The sequence below is a fragment of the Rousettus aegyptiacus genome, unplaced genomic scaffold, assembly GCF_014176215.1.
Source record: "Rousettus aegyptiacus isolate mRouAeg1 unplaced genomic scaffold, mRouAeg1.p scaffold_m13_p_10, whole genome shotgun sequence".
NCBI lineage: Eukaryota > Metazoa > Chordata > Mammalia > Chiroptera > Pteropodidae > Rousettus > Rousettus aegyptiacus.
In genome coordinates this window covers 86,176,954-86,203,271 of record NW_023416285.1, presented here as the reverse complement: position 1 = coordinate 86,203,271, position 26,318 = coordinate 86,176,954, and the positions used below count along the sequence as shown (strand labels likewise).

The window sequence follows — 26,318 nt, the reverse complement described above, 5'->3', positions numbered from 1 at the left end:
ACCAGACACAGAAAAGCATTTGAGAAGATCCAATGTTCCTTTATGACAAAAACGGTCGTCAAAGGCCCCTCAATATAACACAGGCCATATGTGACAAACCTACAGCTAACACGCTTTTCTTTAAAATCAGAAATAAGACAAAGATGTCTACTTTCACCACTTTCATTCAACATCGGATTAGAAGTCCTAGCCATAGCGATCAGACAAGAAACAAAAGGCATCCAAATTGGAAAGGAAGAAGTAAAACTGTTATTATTTACAGAAGCCATGATACAGAGCACCCTACAAGAGTCCACTAAAAACTATTAGGACTAATAAATGAATTCAGTAAAGTAGCAGATTCAAATTTAATATTCAGAAATCAGTTGCATATTTATATACCAATAACAAATTATCAAAAGAAATATTTAAAAAACAGTCCTATTTACAAATGCATGACAAAGGATACCTAGAATAAATTTAACTGAGGTAAAGACCTGCACTTGAAAAATTATGACACTGAAGGAAATATAAATAAATGGATAGCTATACCGTGTTCATGGATAAGAAAGAATTAACATCATTGAAATGCCCATACTACACAAAGCAATCTCCAGATTCCATGCAATCCCTACCAAAATGTTAATGGCATTTTTCACAGAAATAGAATATTACTAAAATTTCTATGGACACACAAAGATCTCTAATGGCCAAAACAAGCTTAAAAAAGAACAAGGTTGGAGGTTATCACACTACCTGATATATAACGCTGCTACAAGGCTATCATAATCAAAACAGCATGGAATTGACATAAAAACAGGAATATAGATCAGTGGAACAGAATAGAGATCCCAGAAATAAACTCATGCCTACATGGTCAGCAAACCTATGAAGAAGGAGGCAAGAATATGCGATGAGGTAAACACAGTCTCTTCAATAAATGGTGATGGGAAAACTGGACAGACACATGCAAAAACAATAACAACAACAACAACAAAACTAGACCACCTCCCTACATCGTATAGAAAAATAAACTCAAAATGGATTAAAGACTTAAATGTAAGAACTGAAACCATAAAACTAGAAGGAAACACAGGCAGTAAATTGACACTGCTTTTATCAATATATTTTTTTTTTTGGATATGTCTCCTAGGGAAAAGATAAAAGAAAAAATAAACAAATGGGATTACATCAAACTAAAAGTTTTTGCAGAGCAAAGGTAACCATCAACAAAATGAAAAGACAGCCTGATGAATGGGGACGATATCTCACAGTGATACATCTGATGAGTGGCGAGTATCCAAGATATATTAAAACATTCATAACTTAATGCCAAAAAAACAACCTTATAAAAAAATGGGTGGGGAATCCGAATAGACATTTCTTCAAAGAGGACCTACAGGTGGCCAACAGCCAGATGAAAAGACACGCAACATCACCAATCAGCAGGGAAATGCAAATCAAAACCAAAATGAGGTATCGCTTCACATCTGTTAGAGTGGCTGGCACTGAGTAATCAACAAATAGTGCTGGAGAGGATGTGAAAAGGGTACCCTTGTGTGGGTATAACTGGGGCAGCCATGTGGAAAACAGTGTGGAGGTTCATCAAAAAAAACTAAAAATAGAACTACTATCTGACTCAATTCTATTTCTAGGTATTTACCCAAAGAGATGCAAAACACTCATTTGAAAGATATATGAACTCCTACGTTCACTGTGGCATTATTTACAATAGCCAAGACATGGAAGCAACCTAAGTGTCCATGGATAGATGAATGGATAAAAAAGATGTGGTACATATATACAATAAAGTATTACTCAGTTATGAAAGAGAGTGAAATCTTATTATTTGACACAATATGAATGGTCCTAGAGGGTATTATGTTAAGTAAATTAAGTCAGAAAGAGAAAGACAAATATCATATGATTGCAGATATGTGGAGTCTAAAAAATAAAATAAATGAACAAACAAAACAAACTCATAGTTACAAAGAACAGATGGTTGCCGGATTGTGGGGAGATATTGGGGGATGGATGAAAAGGTTAAAGGGATTATTTTTACAACTGCCAACAAATTGGCAGTTGTAAAAATAGTCAAAGGGTTGTAAAGTACAGCATAGTTAATAATATTGTAATAACCATGTGTGGTGTCAGATGGGTACTAGACTTATTGTGATGAACACTTTATAAGGTATATAAATGTCGAATCGCTACAGGTTACAGCTGAAACATATAATATTGTATGTCAACTGCAATCAAAATAAACTTAAAGAGGGAATTCTAACCCATGCTACAACATGGATAAACCCTGAGGAAGCTATGTTCAATGAAATAAGCGACAGTATATGATTCCACTTATGTAACGTATTGGAGTAGTAACACTCATAGAGACAGAAGGTAGAATGATGACTGCAAGGAATTGTGGGGAGAGGGTAATGGGGAGTTATTGTTTAATGAACATGATGTTTTGCGTACTAAAAAAGTGATTAAGATCTTAAATTTTGTTATGTGTATTTTAAAAATAGAAAATAAAAATATCCATAAAAAAAGACAAACATGGCAATAGATCTGAACACTCACCCCCCTCCCCAAAAAAGTGTTCAAATGCAACACAAACACATAAAAGATGTTCAGCATATTAATCATTAGGGAACTACATACATATTCAAATCACAATGAGATATTCCTACACATCCACTAGAACGGCTGAAATTCAGAAGAATGATGACAGCAAAGGGTGGCAAGGATGTGTTGCAACCGCAACTCTTATAATATGGCAGGTTCCTGAATAATGTCTTGTTTGACGTTGTTTCATTATAATGTTGATGAGGTGCCATAGCAATCTCTCTCGTTTCTATCAATTAGCCTAAGGTAAAAAGGTTTTGTTATATGTCATTCTGCTTAAAAGTCGAGAACCTATAGACCACACTGAGGACTTACTGCCTACTATTCTTAGAAATGTAAAATTGAATAGCCACTCTGGAAAAGAGCTTGGCAGCTTCTGAAATATTTAAATATACACTCATCACACATTCCAGTCCTTCTACTCCAAGGCGTTTACCCGAGAAATGAAGGCATATGTCCACACAAAGACTTGTACATGAATCTTCATAGTAGGCTTACTTATAAAGGCCAGAACTAGAAACAAATCAAATGTCCATCCACCGGTAAATGAATAAAAAAGCTGTAGTATACCCCCACAATAGAATATTACTCAGCACGAAAAAGGGCAAACTATTGAAATATGACTGTACATGGATAAATCTCAAAATAGAGTATGTACTGTATGCTTCTGTATACATAATTATATATAATATGGTAAATTATGCAAACTAATCTACAAATAGAAAGCAGATCAGTGGTTGCCAGAAGACAGATATAGGACTGAAAATGACAGATTATGAAGGAGCATGAGGAAATCTCTGGGGTTGATAGATCTATCCAATTTCTTGATCCTGATGATGGTTCCGCAGGTGTCCAAATGCGTTAAACCATACACTTTGAAAGTGGAGTTTATTCTGTCATTTGCATATCAATACTGATGCTGTTAAAAAGTGGAGATGGGATGTAAAAAGTATCAAGCAATACAAAAGAAGAGAGAGAAAAAAGTTAGATTATGAAGAATAAATGGAATACTAAAAATTAGTTAATTAATCCTAAAGAAGTCGAGATCACATATAGAGAAAAAGAACACAGATCAGGAAGGACAAATAAAAACCGAATAGTAAGATGGCAAATTTAAACTCCAAAATTCAGTAATTTTACTAAATAAACATAGAATAAATGTTTCAAATGTAGTCAAATACTGTCAGGCTAGATTTTGAAAAGCTGCACAATAACAGGGAGAATATAATATGTATGAGAAAACAAAATGGAACAGGATGAAAAAAATATGCACTTTGCAAAAACTAACTCAAAAAGAAGTTAGTATAGCTATATTAATATTAGACAAAAAAAAAAATGAACAGCCAAAAAGCATTACTAGAGATAAATTTAAACATTTAACATAGTAAAAATTTTGATTTATCAAAAATATATAACTATTAAAATCAATGTACCAAAAGCTTCAATACATATAGGAAAATCTGACAGCTGTAAGGAGAAGCTGAGAAATCTCTCACTGTAACTGCTTAAATAAACTGATTAGAAACTAATCGGCAGCAAATGCTTTAAAAACATAATAAACTTTAATTAATTAAAGTATATAGAATACTGTATAAGTGATCATAAGTTAGCACATAAACCAAGTCTCGAACCATTTCAAAGGACTGAAATGAATCTCTGACCACACACAAAAAATAAGCTTGACATTAATAACCAAAAGATAAGTAGAGCATTACCATGTATTTTTAAATTAAGAAATATACTGCTAAAGAGTCTATAGGTCAACAAAGCAATCACAATGAGAACTAGAAATATTTTTAACTGAATGGTACAAGAAAACGAAGTCTTAAAATTTTGTGGCTTTATAGCTAAAGCCATTCCTAGAGGGACATTCATAGCCTTTAATGCATGTATTACAAGAAGGACTGGAAATCAGTATTGTAACTCTCCATCTTTAGAGATAAGACAAGAATAGCAAACTAAATTCAAAGAAAATAAACTGAAGGAAAAAATAAAAGAGAAGAAATCAATAATATAGAAAATAAGCATACAATATAAAGACTGGAAAGAGGCAGAGAATGTTTTTTTTTTAGAATTTTTTTTTTATTAGACTAATGGCTTAATAAACTGAAAACACTAATGAGAGAGAGAGAGAGAGAGACAGAGACAGAGACAGACAAATATCTAATATTGGAAAGAAAAGGAGAAAATCATTACAGACCCCATAAATGTGTGCTAAGATGATAGCCACGTATCACATGAAACTATTTAAAATATTTCATTCCAATGAAATAAAGTAAATCTAGTATCTAGTCATATTAGCCAAATTTGAAGTGTTTAATAGCCATATGCCTACCAAGATTGAATCATGAAAAAATACTAATAATGAGATTTAATTGGTAATGAAAAACCTCCCAATAAATAAAAGTCCTGGACCAGGTGGCTTCGCTGGTGAATTCTACCAAATATTTAAATAAGAATTACTACCAATCTTTCCCAAACTCTTCAAAAAAATAGGAAAGGAGATAACGCATCCTAAGTCATTTTACAAGGCGAGTATTACCCTAATACTAAAACCAGACAAAGGCATTACAAGTAAATAAAGTTACGGGTCAATAATCCAGAAGATCAAAAACTGTCCATAAGACATTAGCAAACCAAATTCAACAATACTCGAAAAGGACCATATGCCACAATCAAGTGGCATTTATTCCAGGAATGCAAGGATGGTTTAATATCTGCAAATCAATCAATGTGATATACCACATTAACAAAATGAAGAATTAAAATCAAATGATCACCTCCGTATATGCATTTGACAAAATTTAACATCTATTTATGATAAAAACTCTCAATAAAATGGGCATAGAGAGAACATACCTCAACATAATAAAGGCCAGATAAGAAAAGTCCACAGCTAACATCATACTCAGAAGTAAAATGCTGAAAGCTTTCCTCTAAGATCAGGAACAAGGCAATAATGTCCACTCTTACCACTTTTATTCAACATAAGTATTGGAAGTCCAAGCCAGAGCAAATAAGCAAGAAAAAAAAAATAGAAATTGGAAAAGAAGTAAACTTGTCACTATTTGTAGCTGGCATGATATTATATATAGAAAACACTAAAGACTCCACCAAAAACCTTTTATAACTAATAAACAAATTCAGTAAAGTTGCAGAATACAAAATCAATATATAAACACCTGTTGTGTTCAATACACTAATAATAATAATAAGAAAACAATGCCACTTACAATTGCATCAAAAAGAACTACCTAGGAATAAAAGTAACTAAGGAGGTAGAAACCCGTGTCCTAAAAATGATAAAATATTGATGAAAGAAACTGAAGATACAAATAAATGACAAGATGTTCCATATTCCTGACTGGAATTAATATTGTTCTAATGTCCATACCAACCCAAAGCAATCTATAGATTCAATGCAATCTCTAGCAAAAGTCCAATGGTGTTTTTCACAGAAATAAAACAATCCTAAAATTTGTACGGAACCACCAAAGACCCCAAATAGCCAAAGCAATCTTAAGGGGGGGGGGGCGGTGGGGAAAAAGCTGGAAGCATCATGCTCCCTGATATCAAACTATATTACAAAGTTAGTCATCAAAACAATATGGCATTGGCTAATAAAACAGACATACAGATCCACGGAACAGAATAAGAGCCCGGAAAAAAACCCCACATCTATATGGTCCATTAATGCATGATAACGGAGCCAAGAATATACAAAGAGGAAAGAGCAGTCTCTTAAATAAAAGGTGTTGGGGAAATGGGACTGCTATCTTACACTACACACAAAAATGACCTCAAAATAGACTAAAAATTTGAATGTAATACCTGAAACCATAAAACTCCTAGAAGAAACGGATGGTAAGCTCAGTAACATAAGTCTTGGTGATGATTTTTTGGGTATGATGCCAGAAACAAACAAACAAAAAAGCAAAAACAAACGTGAGGCTACATCAAACTAAAAAGCTGCTGCAAAGCAAAGGAAACCAATGAAATGAAAAGGCAACACGTGGAAAGGAAAAAAAATTGCAAACCCTACATCCAATAAGGGGTTAATATCCAAAATATATAAAGAACTCATATGACTCAATACTAAAAATCAAATAATCTGATTAAAAAATGGGCAGAGGATCTGAATGGACATTTTTCCAAAGAATACAGATGGCCAACAGGCACATAAAAAGATGCTCATCACCACTAGTCATCAGGGAAATGCAATTCAAAACCACAACGAGGTATCACCTTACACCTGTTAGAACAGCTTTTATCAAAAAGACAAGAAATAACAAGTGTTGGAAAGGATGTAGGGAAAAGGGAACCCTCATGCACTGTTGGTACAAATGTAAATTGGTGCAGCCACTATGGAAAATAGTATTGAAGTCCTTCAAAAAATTAACAACAGTTATACCACTTGTGGGTATTTATCTGAAGAAAATGAAAATAGTAATTCGAAAAGATACACGCACCTTCATGTTTGTTGCGGCATTATTTATAGTAGCCAGGGTATGAAAACCACCTCAGTGTACAACCACTGACGAATGGATAAACAAAATGTGATACACACACGTACAAACAGTGGAATATTTTTCAGCCATAAAAAAAGAGAAAATTTTACCTTTTGTGAGAACATGGATGGAATTTGAGGGCAGTATGCTAAGTAAAATAATTCACAGAAAGACAAATACCATATGATGTTTTATATGATCTCACATTTTTAGAGAAACCTTAAACGCCAAATCAGAAACGAAACCAAGAAAACCTGAGCTCAAAGATAAAACACATTGTCTCCTGGAGGTGAGGTTGGGGTAGGTGAAATAACAGAGTCAAAAGGTACACTTTCAGTTATAAAATAAATAAGTCATGGGTATATAATGTACAGCTGGATGACTATACTCATACTGTATTTCATAGTTGAAAGTTGCTAGCAGAGTAAATTTTAAAAGTTCTCATCACACGCAAAGATTTTTGTAACTATATAAAGTGACTGATATCAACTAGACATTGTGCTCATTTTGCAATATACACAAAGATTGAATCATGTTGTACATCTGTCACTAGTTTTATACGTCAGTTTATACCTTGATAAAAAGAAAAAAAGGCACAAATAAGTGAATTTCAAGAGGTCACATAGTAAATGATTCCATTTATATAACATTCTCGAAATGACAAAACTATACTGATAGAATAAATTAGTGGTTGTCAGAGGTTAAGTATAGTGGGAAGGGATGGGTATGAATATAAATAAGTATGAGTAATATATTTGTGTTTTGTAATTTGAATAGTTCTATATCCTAATTGCATCGGTTGTGACATAAATCTATGGATGTGGTAAAATGGCATACAACTATACACAGCCACTGTTACATCAATTTCTAGGTTTTGAAATTGTATTATAGTTATATAAGATATAACCATTAAGGAAAACTGGGTGAAAAGTACGTAAGACCTCTCTGTTGTCTTTGTAACTTCCCATGAATCTAAAATTACTTCAAAATAAAAGTTAAAAAATAAAGAAGAAACAATTTCTATTTTATAAGTTTAGTATATGACTGATGGCAAACATGACAAATATAAGAAATCATAGGCCAGTCTCTCTCATAAACACAAAAGCAAATATCCTAAACAAATCGAATCAAAAATGGGTTTAGTGTAGGAGAGCAAGGTGGCTTACCATTAGAAAAACAATCACTGCATAATTCAACTCATTAACAAAATAAAGGCCAAAGAGCATTCAACCAAAAAAGCAAAAACCAAAAAAAGTATTTGAAAATATTCATTTTTAATAAATAAAAATTCTTAGCAAGTCTAGGAAAATAACTTAATTTGATTTTTAAAAAACCTAGAGTGATGTCACTGAAAATGGCGGAGCAAGGAACTCCAATTCCACCTCTCCGGCAACAAAAAATGGGCAAAATTTACCAGAATTAACTTTTTCAGAACTCTGGAAATTAACCAAAGGATTGCATTACCACACTTAACTTGTATTCAAGAAAAATAGCTGACTCTTGATAAGAACAGTGACTTTTGCAATGCTTTAACTTACACTACTCCTGTTCTCTGTTCTACAGCTCAGCACTATCCGTAAAAATAACAGCCACATTCTTGATACTGAAGGCAGCAGAATGAACTAATGTGTAAAGTATTGTAATTATTTGTTCTGACCTGTTTGGCAGCTTCCTGGAAGATGGTTCAAAAGGCTTGTCTTTATTTTGCCTAACTCACAATCGGCCTATTGCTCAAAGCTGCTTTCCTGGAGGCATTAACTGGAAAACTTTTATAGGCTAACATCATAGCTATAGCTGCCTCAAGTGACAGAAAACAGTTGGCCATACAATAGATTCACCAAAACGTTTGGGAAGAAAGTCTGAAAAATAAAATGCTCTGACATTCCTGAGAATCTAGGCCACGTGGGCATGCTCAGAAGAGAACTGAGAACCTAAGTTCTTACCTGCTGCTGACCTTAATGCTCAGCAGCTAAGCTGAGAGTAAAGGCTAAGGCAGAGTGGTCTGAATGTGGAAGGCAAGCTCCAACACATATATCGAGCTCATAGCAAAGAATGGAAGAATTTTTGGCTTCAGGCATTTAAGGAAATCTCTGTCCATTATTAGCTGATCACTAAGCAAATGGAAGAAACCTCAATGGGCAAACAAGACAAAAAATAGAGTTGATAAAATTAGTTCAGAAAAGTCACTAAACAAACATGCACAGTAAGATCGATATAAAAACAAATGTAGGAAAGGGAGAGAATCTGATATCCAGAGTTACCAATTGATAATAGTCACAATATCTAGACTTCAACAACAGCAATAATTACAAGGCCTGAAATAAAATAATATAGTATGACCCAAAGAGGAAAAAGGAAATAAACAGAAACTGCCCAAGGAAAGCCAGACAATAGACTTTAGACAAAAGCTTTAAATCAGTTATTTAAAATATGTTCAATAAACAAAGGAAAACCATATCTAAAGAACTAAGGGAAGGTATGAGAATAATGTATCACCTAACTTGTAATATCAATAAAGAAATTATTAAAAGAATATAGAACTTCTGAGGTTGAAAAGTACAATAACAAATGAAAAATTTACTAGAGGGGCTCAACAGTAGCTATAAACAAGCAAGCCAAAGAAGCAGCGAACACATTCATTGAGATTATCTGGCTTGAGGAACATAAAGAAAAGAGAATGAAGAAATATAAACAAAGCCTCAGAGGCCTGTGGAGTACCATCGAGTGATCGAGTGATCGACATACACATAATAGAAATGACAGAAGATGGGGAGAGGAGAGGAGGGTGTGGGCTGGTGGTAGTTAAGGGGGGGGGGGGGCAGAGAATATTTGAATGATAATGGCCAAAACTTCTAAACTTCGAAGGTTAATGAACTCCAAAAGGATAAACTCAGAGAGATCTACACCTACATACATCCTAATCAAACTGTCAACAGCTAAAGGTGAAGACAGAACCTTAATGACAGGAAAGGAGGAACGACTCATCATTTACAAGGGACCCTCAGTAAGAGTAACATCTGACGTCTAATCAGAAGCAATGGAGGCCGGGAGGTAGTGGATGGCATTTTCAAAGTACAGGGAAAAAAAGTCAACCCAAAATTATTTATTTGGCAAAAACTATCCATTAGAAATGAAGAAGGAATCAAGACTCTCCCAGATAAACAAAAAGTGAGTCCCTAGCAAACCAGCCCTATCAGTGCTAATGGGGGTGCTTTAGAATGAAATGAAGAAACATTAGAAAGTAACTCAATAGCATTTGAAGAAAAAAACACCAAGAAAAGTAACTAAATATAAAAGCAGAAAGGTATTTTTGTTTGTAATTCCTTTTCTTTTTTAATCTCATTAAAAGACAATTGCGTAAAGCAATAATCATAAATGTAGGTTGACAGGTACATAATATAAAAGATTTAATCTATGACAGTAAGAAATTATATGGGGGAAAGTTTCTGTACACCATTAAAACTAAACCGACATAAATCATAACTAGATTGTTATAATTAAGATGTTAATTGTAATCCATAGAGAAACCACAAAACATATCTGCACAAAGGCTTGGATGTGAATGTTCATAGCATCTTTATCACAGCCCCAAAGTGAATCAGACCAAATGTCCATCAGCTGATGAATAGATAAACAGTATGTGATATATCCATACAATGGCATATTATTCAGCCAGAAGAAGAAATGAAGTACCATTAAATACTACAACATGGATGAACTTTGAAAATGTTACACCATGCCAAACACAAAAAGCCACATATTATATAATTCTAATTACGTGACATGTTTAGAATGGGCAAATCACAGAGACAGAAAATAGGTTAGTGGTGGCCAGGGAAGAAGAGAGCAAAGAATTGGAGCTAACTGCTAACAGGTAGGGAGCCATTTATTTTTTTGGTGTTATAAAAATGTTCTTAGATAGCAGTGATGGTTATTCAACATAGCGAGTAGATTTAAACCACTGAAGTGTGTACTTTTAAGTGGTGAATTTCATGTTATATGAAGTCTATCTCAGTTAAACATGCTATAAAAAGCCTACTGATAACACATCTTTAATAGTGATATAAGTTTAATATGTAATTTTAATGATGAAGAAAAAAATTTAATGATGCTTTTTTTTGAGAATGGACATGAAACAGGGACACTTATCATCACTCCTGGTCGACATGGATTGGAAAAGTACAAAAGAGAAAAAAACGATATTTAGAGAAACTATTAGAATTTTAAAAATTAGCAAGATTGCTAGATACAAGGTTATTATACAAAAATCAATTGTGTTTCTATATACCGAATATAGAAAGTTGAAATTTAAGAAACAATATCATATACAATGTCATCTAAAAACACTAAATACCCAAGAATAATCTAAGAAAAGATATGCAGTATGTCTGTACAAAAAGCTGTAACAGATTATCAAAAAAACGTTTTCAAAGATCTAAATGAATTGATTTATTCATGGGCTGCAGAGTCAATGCCGTATGGATGCCGATTCTTCCACAATTGCTCTACATATCAAATGTAATCCCAACTGAACAGTTTGGTTTAATAATTTGTAGAAAATGATAAGCAGGTTTTAAAACTTACATAAAAATGTAAAATGACAATTTTATAGAAGGAAAACAAAGCTGGAAAACTACTGTACCAGATGCCTGTTATGAAGCTACAGTAATTAGGACACTTTTTGTATGATAAAGGTGGTATTTGTAGACTGTAAGAAGCAGTCTTTTCATTAATTGGTAATGGGCCAATTAATTTGGAAAACTTTTGGGAAAAAAGTAAACTCAATCATCACTTCACACCGAACACAAAAATCAACTCCGGGGGATAACCCATCTTAAATGTAAAAAGTAGAGCATTAAAGCTTCTAGGACTTGGAATTGTCTTTATGACTTTGTGGTAGGAAAATATTTCTTAACACAATACAAAAAAAAAAAACCACCAAATAAAAGGAAAAAAAATGATGATTAAAATTAGTAACTCTAGTCACAAAAGATCCCTTTAAAAAGAGAGTGACGAGGCAAACCAATGGAAAGAAATTTGTGCAAGACTTATTTCTGAAATATGTAAAGAACTCTTTACAAACCAGTATGAAAACACAAGCAACCCAATACAAAGTCTTAAAAAGGCACTTCATATAGGAGATCAATATTCAATTAACATAAAGTGTTCAATCATATTCATCAAAGGATATGTAAATTAAAACATAATTAGATATCACTACATACCTACTAGAATGATTAAAATATAAAAGACTTGACCAAGTGTTGGCAAGGATGTAAAGTACCTGGAATTTTCCTATTCTGCTGAACTATAAATTGATACAAATATTAAAAAGCTATTTAAGAAGTATTTACTAAAGTTGATCCTGCAACTTAACTCCAAAAGTAGAAATTTACACATATGTATACTAAAAGTATAACAATGTTCAAAGGAAAATTATTCAGTAAAGCTAAAACCCGGAAACATTGCAAATCTTTGACAAAGATAAATTGTGCTATATGTATTTCCAAATGGAAACAGCAATGAAAATGTACACCGCTACACACAATGATGGATAATGCTCACAAATATAGTATTGAATAGAGGAAAGCAGATGCGAAAGAGTACATATGCTCTGGGCTGAATGTTTGTCTCCTTCCCAAATCCATATAGTAAAATCCTAATCCCCAATGTAATATTGGGGGTGGCCTTTGAGAGGTGATTAGGTCATAGGGTGGAGCCCTCATCAATAGGATTAGTGTCCTATAAAAGAGACCCCGAGGGCACTCTCACCTCTTCTGCCATGTAAAAACACAGCCGGAAGACTGCTGTCTGTGAATAAGGAAGAGGGCCCCCACCAGACACCAAATCTGCCAGTGCCTTATCGCAGACTTCCCAGTTTTCAGAACGGTGAGAAATAAATGTTTGTCGTTTAAGCCTCCCAGGCTACTATATTTTTGTTGTAGTAGCCCGAATGGACGTAGACAGGATGATTCACTCAGCAGGTAAAAGTAATCTATGGTGTTAGAAGTCAGGATAATTATTATCTTTCTGGAAGAAAAGTAAAGCAGTGACCAGGAGGGCTGAACTATGCTCCTAAACGCTGGCAAGGTTCCGTTTCTCGATCTCGGCCACGGTTAACTTGGTTCATTTGTGATATAGTTCATCGAGCTCACTGGGATACAGACCTGTGTATCTATAGTTTATGTCCTTCTCTGAATGTATTTTATGCAATTAAAATAAAATGTAAGAAGTTTTTTACCTGTTTTTTCTGTGTTCTGGTCCTGTTTTCCAGCCAGTCATCCATTTGTTCCTCAATTTCTTCTATAGAAGTTCCATGATCATAAGACTGAATATATGCACTTTCTAGAGGCGTATACACAGGAAATTCCGGTTTTGGTTTTTTTACTTTAACTTTCTTCTGCTCTAAAAAGAAAATGTTTACAAGAACCAATTAATAAAAAAATAGAAAGAATTTCTAATATTTTATTCATAAACCATATCTTGAAAGAACAATTTGTTCTTTCAAGATATGGTTTATGAATAAAATATTAGAAATTCTTTCTATTTTTTTATTCATAAACCATATCTTGAAAGAACAAATTGTTCTTTCATCAAAATATTTAGCTGTGTTTTAACGTGTGCATTATCTACTGCATTGCTTTAAAATTCAGAGATGCTAATAATGACATGATGATTACAACATAAGCACATCAATTTGTACACGTCTTTAATTTTCAAAGTTCTTTCTGTGAAACATTTCATTCTGGCACAATGGGAAGAGCCCGGTCACTAGTGTTTTCATCCTCCCTTTACATCCTACCTAATAGTTACATAACATCAGCCAAGTAACTTAACCCTTAGAACGAGCATCCATTTTTCTCATCTGTAACAGAGAACGGAATCTAACCTCATAAAGTTGATGTGAGAATTACATATCCTTTAACATACTAGTTGGCACAAAATGGCTCTTAATGAATGGTATACATTTACCTTTTCAATATTTTACAAAGGCAAAATTAATTTGGAAGCATCAAGGGTAGTTATCAATAGATGGTTATCAATTCGCCTCTCCATGAAATCCCATTTTGATTAGAGTTAACACTGAGAAGCGGCTTCATTCTTAATTACTATTTTCAAATTCACCCAGCCTTATAACCAATATCTTCACCACCCTGTTTGTGTTTGAATGTACTATAATACCAATAAAATTAATATGATAATGGCATAGGAACAGACACATTCCTAGCAGAGAATAAAGAATCTATAAATATTTTAATTCAGTGGGGAAAGGATTTAATATATGATGCTGGCACAACCGAACATCCTTTTGAAGGAAAACTGGACACAATCTTACACCATATAGAAATAAATCCCAGAGGGATAAGAGATTTGACTTTAAAACTGATACAATAAGAATCTTGCAAAAAGAAATCTAAAAAACTACCTGTAGAACTTAAAGAGGAAATCTTAACTAAGACTGAAAACGTAGATGTTATCAAAAAGACGAAAGAATAAAAAATCAAGAGAAATAATACATTAGGAAAGAATATTTACAACTCAGAGTACAAACAGAAGACCAATATATATGTGTATACACATACATACGACGTATAAAGAGATCTTATAAACTGACGAGGGGATAAGCAGCCCAATTGAAAAAAAATAGCCAAAAATAACATACATTAAGAATACAGTGCTGTGAGAACAGTTCTAGCTAGAAAAAATATCATTTTAACTAAAAAGTATGTGGAATCTACCACTACATTTTACTTCATAATGCTTCAATACCTTAATACTTCCCGGCTTTTGGGTTGGTGACCTAAAATGAAAAACTCTGACTCCATAATAGGAAATATAAAAGGCAAATGACAAGTGAGTCTATTTCAAAGGTATCAAAAAAAATCTATTATAGTGTCACCAGAGTTCCATATAAGCCCAAACAGGAGGCCAGGTTTTTGTTTTTGAAAACTGCTTTTCAAAAAAGAGGAAGAATCCACATAACTGACTCCTTCTGAATGGCCACATATACTTGGCTTCTCTCTATTTTTCATTTTGAACAACAAAGTACTGCTAAGGGATAACACATATAACCTAGAAACCTTCTCAGTGTACTAATTTTGGCTGCTTACAGAGAATTAGTTATAAAAAAGCAAATAAATCTAGTTGTTTATATTTATTTCTGGGGTATTTCATCACAATCACAAATGTTTGCTGTCTTTTAAAATAAGCATTAAAAAATCACCTTAAAAAGGTAACACAAAACTTCTACTTCTAGACAAATGGAGCCTATATATATATATATATATGTATGTATATATATATGTATGTATATATATATTTATTTTATTTATTTTAGTTTTTCCACTAAGAAAAACTAAATGTTATATGAGAAACAAACACCAGAAGAACCTGAATGTTGGAAAGACAACACACCAGCTGGGTATGGCAAGACCCAATGAACACCCAGGTGGTGACTTCCCTAGGGTTTCTTTGGGTCTCATCTCTTCCAGATGCCTCCACCCCCCAAAAACTCTCTTTCTAGCCAAAGAACCAGGGAAGCAGCAGTATAGCAAGACAAAACTTTTAGATAATAACTGATCTATTCAGGCAAACAAAACAGAAAAAACTGTGGCAACAGCCCTTCTCCACAGGCTAAGGGGAAGCCTAGGCTTCTGTCTCTGTGAGGCTGTGAGAAGACTCCCCACTCTCCCCACCACAGCGATGCGGGAGAAGGCTGTACAGGATGCCAGCCTTCCATCGCCGCTGAGAGGTAATGAGGATCCCCATTCCCTAGGGAGTCAGTGAAAGTAAGTGGGCAGCCTGGAGTCCCACATCCATCAAGGGGTAGAGAGGTGTCTCCCCGCTCCCTGCCAGGGTGTTTTCAGAGGGGCCTAGAGGGCAGTCAGGGCTTTCATGACTGCCCAGCAGTAACGAGACATTTCCCCACAATGTCCGTAGAGGCCAGGTTGGGGGTAGTAAGTAGGAATTCTCGCCTATCCCAGCCAGGGTGTTATCAGCGGAGGCCTACTGGCAAGCAGGAGCACCCACACCTGCCCAACCCTGAGAGTATTCACAACCACCCTACACCTCAGCTGTAATACAGGCCACTGCTACCTGACCATAATGGGGCAGCAACCCTCCCTTTCCACTGCAAGAGCTTTGTCGAAGAACATCAGGTAAAATAAAATATTTAAATAAGATCGAGTCTTACATCACCCAAAATGTATGTGTTAATTAAAAAAAAAAAAAAAAGCCCATCATATTAAAAAAATCTATAGTGTTCCTACACTCTAATAATGAAGTGCCAGAAAACGAAGTGGAAAAAATAATTCCTTTTGCAATTGCGACAAAAAGAATAAAATATCTAGGAATAAATTTTACAAAACATGTGAAGGGCCTAGATAATGAAAACTACAAGACTCTTAAAAGAAATTGAAGATACAAAGAAATGGAAAGACATTCCATATTCTTGAATTGGAAGAATCAACATAGTTAAAATGATATTACCTAAAACATTATACGGATTTAATGCAACCCCCATCAAAATCCCACTGGTATTTTTTAAAGAAATAGAACAAAAAATCATCAGATTGGTATGGAAGCACAAAAGACCCCAAATTTCCAAAGCCATCCTGAGAGAAAAGAACAAGGCTAAAGGCATCACTCTGCCCAACTTCAAATTATACTACAAAGCGACAGTAATTAAAATGTCATGGTATTGGCAGAAGAACAGAGACACGGACCAGTGGAACAGAATCAAGAGTCAGAAGTAAACCCATATTTATATGTGCAAATAATTTCGACAAAAAAGCCAAAAACATACAGTGAAGAAAGGAAAGTCTCTTCAATACATGCTGGGAAAACTGGAAGGCCACCTGCAAAAGAATGAAACTAGGCTGTTGTCTATCATCACACACTAAAATTAACTCAAAATGGATTAAAGACCTGAATATAAGACCTGAAACAATAAAATGCATAGAAGAAAACATAGGAACTAAATTCAAGGACCTTGGACTTAAAGAGGATTTTATGAATTTGACATCAAAGGCAAGGAAGTAAAAGCAAAAATAAATGAATGGGACTACATCAAACTAAAAAGCTTCTGCTCAGCAAAAGAAACCATCAACTAGGTAAAGAGACAACCATCCAAATGGGAAAATATATTTGCAAGCAGCGCCTCTGATAAGGGCCTAATATACAAAATATACAAAGAACTCATACAATTCAATAACAACATAAGACGATCCAATCTAAAAATGGACAGAGGTCTTGAACAGACACTTCTCTCAAGAAGAAATACAAATGGCCAACAAATATATGAAAAGATGCCCAACATCACTAGCTATTATGGAAATGCAAATCAAAACCACAATGAGATACCATCTCACACCTGTTAGAATGGCTATAATCCACAGGACAAGTAATAACAAATGCTGGAGAGGATGCGGAGAAAAAGAAACCCTTATACACTTCTGCTGGGACTGCAAATTGGTACAGCCACTATGGAAAACAGTATGGAGGTCCCTCAAAAACTAAGAATTGGTCCGGCAATCCCTCTACTGGGTATTTACCCCAAAGACTTGAAAACTCATATCCATAAAGGTATTTGCACACCAATGTTCATAGCAGCATTATTCACAGTGGCCAGGACATAGAAGCAACCCAAGTGTCCTACGATAGATGACTGGGTAAAGAAGTTGTGGTACATATATACAGTGGAATATTACTCAGCCATAAGAAGAGATGAAATGCTGCCATTTGCGACAGCATGGATGGACCTAGAGATAATCATCTAAGCGAAATAAGCCGGACAGAAAAAGTTGAAAATCACATGATATCACTTATATGTGGGATATAAACCTAAAAGCAGCAAATGAACAGGACAAACAAACAGAGATTCATAAACATGGACTACGGATAGGGGATGGCAGGGAGTGGGGTGGTAGACAAGGTAAAGGGGGTCAAATATAAGGGGGTACGGTGGGGGTGAAGTGGGTAAAGGGGATTAAATATATGGTAGCTGAAGGAAACTGGACTTTGGGTGGTAATCACACAATAGAATATACAGAGGTGAAATTATAATGTACGCCTGAAAATTATATAATTGTATTAATGAATATCACCCTAATAAACTTAATTTTAAAAAAAGCCTGTCATAGCAAGAACCAAGAATATCTCTATTTGAATGAAAAGATAATCAATAGATGCCAATGACAAGAAGAAAGATCCCAATGATCTGACTAGAATTTTAAAGGAGCCATATAAAAATGGTTTGACGAGCAATAATAAACATTCTTAAAACAAATGAAGAAATAGCCAACAGTGTAAATACAGAAGATGTACAGAAGAACCAAATGGAAGTAACGGGACTAAAAAAGACTGAAATTAAAATCTTAATGGGTGGCCACTCAACAGAAAAATGGAGCAGAGAGAACAGAACCAGTAAACTTGAAGACAGAATAATAGAAATTGCCCAATCTGATAAAAGAGAAAATAGATTAAAATTAAAAAAATTAAAAAAAGAGATAATCAGAGCCTCAGGGACTTTTGAGACTATACCAAAAGGTCTAACATTCATGTCATGAAGTTCCTTGAAGAGAAAAAGTGGGCAGGGCTGAAAGAGTATTCAAAGACATAATGCCTGAAAACTTGCCACAGCAGGCAAAAGACATAAACCCGCAGGTTCAAGAAGCTTAGTCAATCTCAAGATGAATCCAAAGAAATCCATGACCAGAACATCAGAGTCAAACCTCAAAAATAAGGAAAAAGATATCTTAAAAGTAGCAACAGAATGAGGAGACCTTACCTGTAGGGGAAAGACAGTTCGAATGACAATAGATTTTGCATCGAAAAACGTGTACGCAAGAAGGAAGTGGCACAACATTTTCAAGTGCTGAAAGACAAGAGCTGTCTACTCAAACTTCCATAACCCAGTCTACGGCCACGCCACCCTGAACGAGCCCGATCCCGTCTGATCTCGGAAGCTAAGCAGGGCCAGGCCTGGTTGGTACTTGGATGGGAGACCACTTAGGAAGACCAGGTGCTGTAGGCATTTAAACAAAAAAACATTCCATACCCAGTGAAAATATTCCATGAGAATAAAAGGAAAACCAAGACATCTTCAGATAAGGAAAACTAAAGTTTGTTACCAGCAGACCCTATCTGATAATAAAGACTAAAGAAAGTTCTCCAAACAGAAAGAGAAAAAAAATCTTAACAGGAAGAAAGAACAAGAGAAAGAGTACACATATGGGTAAACACAATAGATTTTCCTCCTCCTGAGTTTTTTAAGTTATGTTTGACAGGTGAATCAAAATTATAACATTCAATGTATGTAAAAAAAAACATTTAAGGCAATTATAAGTGGGAAGGTAAATGAATGCAAAAGGAGGTAATCACCTGAAATCACATCACTTGAAATGCTAAACTGTTGATACCAGTAGAGTGTATAAGTTATGTATATGTAACATAATACCTAGAGTACCCACTAAAAAAGCTATACGAAGTGATACACTAAAAAAAAAAAAAAATTATAGATAAATCCAAGTGGAATTCTAAAATATATTCAAGTAAAGGAAAGCAGGAGAAAGAAAACAGGAATGAAAGAGAGAAAATAGAAAAGAAAAAATAAAACAGCAGAGTTAAGCTCTCACATTTCAATAAGTACATTAAATACAAATGATCTTAATATACCATCTAAAACCGAGGTTGATACAGAGGATGAAAAGTTGTAAACTGCATATATGCTACCTATAAAAACTAATTTCAAATATAACAAAATGGGTGTTTGAAAGTAAAATGATTGAGAAAGATATATTATATAAACATTAATCAAAAGAAAGCAGGAGTTGCTATGTTAAAACCAGAAGACTTCAAAGCAAAGAAAATTACTGGGGAAAGACAGGAATAGTAAATAAAAAAAAAAAGTCAATTAGCCAAGAAGACATAACAACCTAAATGTGTATGTATGACCAAACAGAGACGCAAACGTGCTGGAACTAAAAGGAAAAACAGACAAATTCACGATTACTATCAAGAGTTCAACATTTCTCTCTCAACAATTGATAAGATACCTAAATAGAATATCAGCAAGAATACAGAATTAACTCAACAATACCATCAACCAATTAGATCTAATTTATATTTATAGACTACTCCATTTAACAACAGAAAACACATTCTTTTCAAATTCTCATGAAACGTATACTAAAAGTTAAACCATATCTTGCATCAAAAAACACACCTCAACAAATTCAAATAAACTGAAATCATGGGCTTTGATTCCAATGACAATGGAATCAAACTATAAAATCGGTAACAGAAAGATAACAGGAAAATCTCCAAACATTGAAAACTAAACAACAGACTTCTAAATAATCCATGTATTAAAGGGAAATCTCAAGGGAAAAAATGTATGTCAAAACATGTGGGACACATCTAAACAGTGCTGAGTGAAATTTATAGCACTAAAAAACTTATATCAGCAAAGATGAAAAGCTTCAAGTCAGTAATCTAAGCTTCCACATCAAGAAACAAACCAACAAAAAGGATCAAAAGAAGCCCAAAACAAGCAGAAGAAAATAATAAAGAGCAGAAATTAATGAAATTGAAAACAAAAGCAATAGAGAAAAATCAATAAAACAAGAAACTGGTTCTTTGAAAAGAGCAATAAAATGGACAAACATCTGACAAAAAAATGTGAGAAAACAAAAGTTGCCAACATTAGCACTGAAATCACGATGGGACATGCAGGTATCAAAAGGATAATAACTGAGCATTAGGAATAATGCCACACACACCAATTTGACAATTTAGATGAAAGTCACCAATTGCTCAAAATATACAAACTACCCCAACTCATTCATGAAATAGATATGTGAACTCCTTGTAACTACAAAGATAATTTAATTTGTGATTTCAAGACTCCCTAAAAAGAAACATCCAGGCTTAGATGGTTTCACTAACAAATTATACTAAATGTTTAGAGAGTTAATATGAATTCTACAGTTTATATCACTCTATCTGATTTTAAGACATATTGTATGGAAGCAATAATCAAGACTCATATTGGCACAGTAACAGAAATGCAGACCAATAGCATAGAACACCGAACCTAAAAATAGCTTCTACATAAGTATCAACTGATTTTTGACAAAAGTGTAAAAGCAATTCGATGGAGGAAGAATGTTCTTTTTTTAAAAAAGTGCTAGAAAAACTGGATATCTATAAGTAAAAAATTAAACTTTAACCTAAATACCTCATAGAAAAAATTAACTCAAAATGGGTCACAGATTTAAACATAAAATGTAAACTAAAAATTTTTAGAAGACATGAGAAAATCTTTAGAACCTAGGGCCTGGTGAAGCGTTCTTTGATGTAACATCAAAAGCACATGCATGAAAAACAACGACAAACTGGACTTCATCATAATTTAAAACTTTTACTTTGTGAAAGACTCTACTAAGATAATGAAAAGATAAGCTACACATTGGGAGAAAATATTTTTAAACCACATATCTGAAAAAGGAATCATATCTAGAACACACATATAAAGAACTTGTAAAACTCAGCAGTAAAACAAAATCCAATTAGAATACAGGCCAAAGACATGAAGAAATATTTTACTGAAGAGGATATACATACGGCAAATAAGCACATGAAAAGATGTTTAAACATCATTAGGGAAGTGCAAAGTAACACCATGATGAAATATCTCTACATACCTATCAGAACAGCTACAATGAAAAATAGAATGCCAAATCATGGTGAGGATGCAGAAAAATTAAATCTCTCACACACTGATAGTAAAAATATAAAATGGTACAGAAACTCTGGAAAATAATTTTGCAGTTTCTTAAAACTCTAAAGATAAATTATATGACCAGCAATTGCACTTCTGAGCATTTAGTCCAAGCAAATGAAAACTAGGTTCACATAAAAACTTATATATGACTGTTCACAGCAGCCTTATTTGTAACGGTCAAAAACTGTACACAACCAAAATGTCCTAAATAGGTGAATGGTTAAAGGTGATACATTCTTACCAAAGAATATTATTCATTAAAAAGAGGAATGAACTACTGATTCCTGGATGGATCTCAAGGGCATTCTGATGAGTAAAAAAAGCCAATTTCAAAAGGTGACATACTGTATGGTTCTCAAACCACATCCTCTAAATTGTGTAGTCAAAATGACAGAGAGAGATGAAAAATAGATTAGTAGTTGTCAGATATTAGGGATAAAGCGGAGGATGGGAGGAGATGAGGTAGTGGTCAGTTGGGGAGGTGGTTACGTGAACATACATAAAATAAAATAACAGAACTATACACACACTTCGTATCAATATCCATTTCCTGCTTTTGATATTACACTATGGTTATATAAGATATAACCAAAGGGGAGTCTGGGAAGAAGGCAAAGAGGACCTCTCTGTACTACCTTTATAACTTCCTAATGAATCTATAATTATTTCAAAGTAAAAAGTTAAAAAAAAAAAAAGCAATAATTCAACAAGTGTTGACAAGGATGTGGAGAAACTGAACACTGTTAATGGGAGTGTTATAGAAAATAGTATGGCAGTTCCTCAAAAAATTAAAGAGAGAATTATCATATGATCCAGCAATTCCACTTCTGGGTATGCACCCAAAAGAAATGAATCCAGGGACTCAAAGAGGTATTTGTACACCCATGTACATAGCAGAATTATTCACAATATCTATGAAGTGGAAGCAACCTAAGGGCCCATTGAAAGATGAACGGATAAACAAAATGTGGTATATACATACAATGAAATGTTAGCCTTAAAAAAGGAAATTCTGACACATGTCAAGACATGGATGAACTCTGAGATTATGTTAAGTGAAACAAGACAGTCATGAAAAGAGAAATGCTGTGTGATTAGACTTATATGAGATGCACAGTCAAAATCACAGAGACGGGAAGTAGAACGCGGTTACCAGGGGCTGGGTGGAGGCGAGAATGGGGAGTTACTGTTTAATGTGTACGGTTTCAGTTTGGCAAGATGAAAAGAGCCATGGGAGATGGACGGGGCTGATTGCTGCACAACATGACGGATATATCTAATTAGTACCACTGAACTCTACACTTACAAATTTAAGGTGGTAAATTACATGTTATGTGTATTTTACTACAATAAAAAATACCGGGGAAAAAAGCAATACAGTGGTTTTAATGTAGCAATAATGAAAAAATGAAAAAATGAAAAAATTCCATGAACAGGGACTTGTGACTTGGGATAAAGTTCCAATGATGGTATCGTACATAGATTCAAAGGGACTGTGTCTCATCATATATGGAAATAAGATGATATACTCTGTTAAATAAACTGTGTTGATCACTCAAAGAGCAGTTTTACTGATGACAAAGATCTTCTTGTCAAAAATGCTGCTGAAGAGTTTTAATAGTTTAAGAAGTATAAAGCAGAAAAGAGCAATACAGTATTCATGAATTAATTCATTCAACAAATATTTACTGAGACCTATCGCATGCCTGGCACTGTTCTAGGGTCAGAGGGTATAGCTATAAATAAGACAAACAAAAATACTTAGCTGAATAGAGCTTATAAACGTGTTATTTTACATTAAGTAGAATATTAAATAGGTACTCATCTCCAAATTGTTAAGTAAAATTTTAGTTGAAATTTCACTACTTAATCTATAGTCATGTTTATATATTCAATTGGATAAAAACTTTTTTTAATCATTTTAGTAGGAAAACTAAAGACTGCATTATATTTAAGCACACACAGCATCATGATTTGAAATACTGAGGGAACTGTACATTTATACTTGAGCTGTATGATTTTAAAAATTTACATTCCACTGTTATTAGAGCAAGGTATCTAGGATATCACACTATTTCAAAGATGTTCTTTGCCTGCAAATAAACTCTTGAGACTAGGGCTCCTACCAGTTTTCTTTACAAATATGGCTCATAGGGTACAGAGTTCCATTTAGTCATGTTTCCAAATGTCCTGGAGCTAGCAACTGGTTCTAAGTTACCGTGGACAGCTCTCTCCCATCCACGAGTGCCCTATGCTACCACAGGAAAAATGTTCTCACCTAAACTGAGGCTACCTCTGCCCTGTCTCCTTTGTCCTCCCCGCGACCAGCCCTTGAGTCCACTTACAAATCAGCACTAGCATCTCCTTTCCTCGTGAATCTGAGTGTTCTAGAAAATCGGTCTTCCAGTACCTTAGGGAGGGTGACGTTTTCCCATCCTGACACCCTTAAGAGGCATATTCGGTCCCTCGCCTTCCCCCCGTCAGCACCCCTACTAGGTCCATCACTGGGGTGTGCAATGGAGACCACAAAACAAAATGAAAAACAATTAATATAAAACTATTATTTCTGCAGATAAAAAAAAAAAAAGAAGTGCTTGACAGTGGGGTTTCGATTATCTGGTTTTGTTTTTGTTTTAAATCACGTAAGGTACAGAGACAAAGATAAGGGAAATATTGTTTCACCTCTACCATTCTCTTCCTCCCTTTGTCTATTCAAATTTTAACTTTGATTACCAGTTTTTTTTATAAAATAACTCAAATGGACTTCTTTTCCCCAAATTCATGATATAGAGTGTTTCATGATAATACTTGAAATTCACAGTTTTTGTCTTAGAATAAACTCATACTTAGAAAATGTATAAAAGTGTTAATACTGGAAAAGTCTAATATTTATAAATATTCAATTTGTTTAAACCTAAAACAAAAAATTGATTAAAAGTTTATAATAAAGAAATAAATGCCCCAAATTTTTCCAAATAGGTGTCACATTTTTTTTTGAATAAAGACTTCCCAAAAGAATATTTTAAAAAATTACCTTTTTCATATCTCCCCTCTAAAATGCCATTTAAATCAGATCTCCACACCCTACTCAGTGCAGCCCTCAGAGGACAGACACCGCACAGCCCCCGCAGTCAGGCAGACAGACTTGAGGGCAGATTAGCAATTAGGTCATGAAAAACAGGCAGCATAAAATAGCTACTGCTAATCTGCACGAGATGCATTTACTCAATTAAGCAGATGGAAATGTTATTATGAACTTAGTATTCCAATGACGGTCTTTAAAATTAAGAAGGATAGGGGCAAATGAAATGCACACTGGGGGATTTGGGGACTATGTATTAATTCTAAAGTATACAATGCAGAACACTGTAATGAAGTTAACAAAATTAATTAAAAGATTGTTTGCATGTAACCATCAGAGACTACATTAAAAAATACACAACAGTTTCTGACATTATTAACAGTAATGTGACTGTACTTTAACATTCTTAATGTGGTACCGTCACTTTTTCTAAATACTCCACTGATATCAAAACATGACTGATAGAAGTCTTATTACTCAGAGCCTAGTATGAACGTTGTTTTTAATATGCTTTCTGTATTTCGTTTTTCCATTTTGAGTTTCAAGAAATGATAAGCAAATGATAAATTTTCAAACTCTTTAGAAAACTAATATACATTTTACTGGCAGGTAGTGTTCAGATTTTTAAAATTTGTGTTTCTTCATACAATCTTTTAAAACAAACAATAACAAAAATAGAGAATTGTTAAATCTGCTTAAGAACTGCTATCAAGCTCTCAGGCAAAATAAAATTATTTGAACAATTTTGGAAAAACAATCACACATTTCAAAAGGAAACTTTTGTATTATGATACTTTATGTTTAACCCCTGAAGATGTAGTGTGCGTACTTAATCCACTGTTATTAGAGAATTCATATATGCCAAAATTACAGCCTAGAAGTGGTTACAAAAATTTCATAAAAATAAGCTGCGTGTTATAAAATAAATAGGTCCTGAGAATGTACTCTATAGCATGCTGACTAGAGTTAATTATACCGTATTGTATATTTGAAAGTGGCTAAGAGAATCTTAAAAGTTCTCATCACAGGAAAAAGCAATTGTAACTATGTGTTAGAACATGATAGATGTTATCTAGACTTATTGTGATCATTTCACAATATATGCACATATTCAATTGTTATGTTGCACACTTGAAACTAATTTTACATGCTAATTATACTTTTAAAAAAGACACATCTATGAAAGCAATGAAATTTGTGTATTCACACTGCCTCTAGAGGTAAATTTTGGGCTAGTTTGATATTTTTCTCTGGTAGTAAATAAGATATTTTCCCTTGACTAGTCTTAAAAGGTTTAGAAAATTTTTATGTAATGATTTAACTTAAAAATAATAATTAT

General features: G+C 33.9%; 1 protein-coding gene and 1 pseudogene across 2 annotated transcripts in view; one reads left to right on the top strand and one right to left on the bottom strand.

Annotated features, from left to right (window-relative positions):
- The window catches only part of DNAJC1 (DnaJ heat shock protein family (Hsp40) member C1), a 186,503-nt gene that overhangs the window by 71,466 nt on the left and 88,719 nt on the right, over positions 1–26,318 (bottom strand). For both annotated transcript variants that reach the window (XM_016124540.2, XM_036228145.1), the window contains one exon: positions 13,354–13,517. In XM_016124540.2, coding sequence (XP_015980026.2) covers positions 13,354–13,517 — 164 coding nt within the window. The remainder of the gene's footprint in view (positions 1–13,353; positions 13,518–26,318) is intronic.
- On the top strand, positions 19,028–19,146 carry LOC118609066 (annotated as a pseudogene).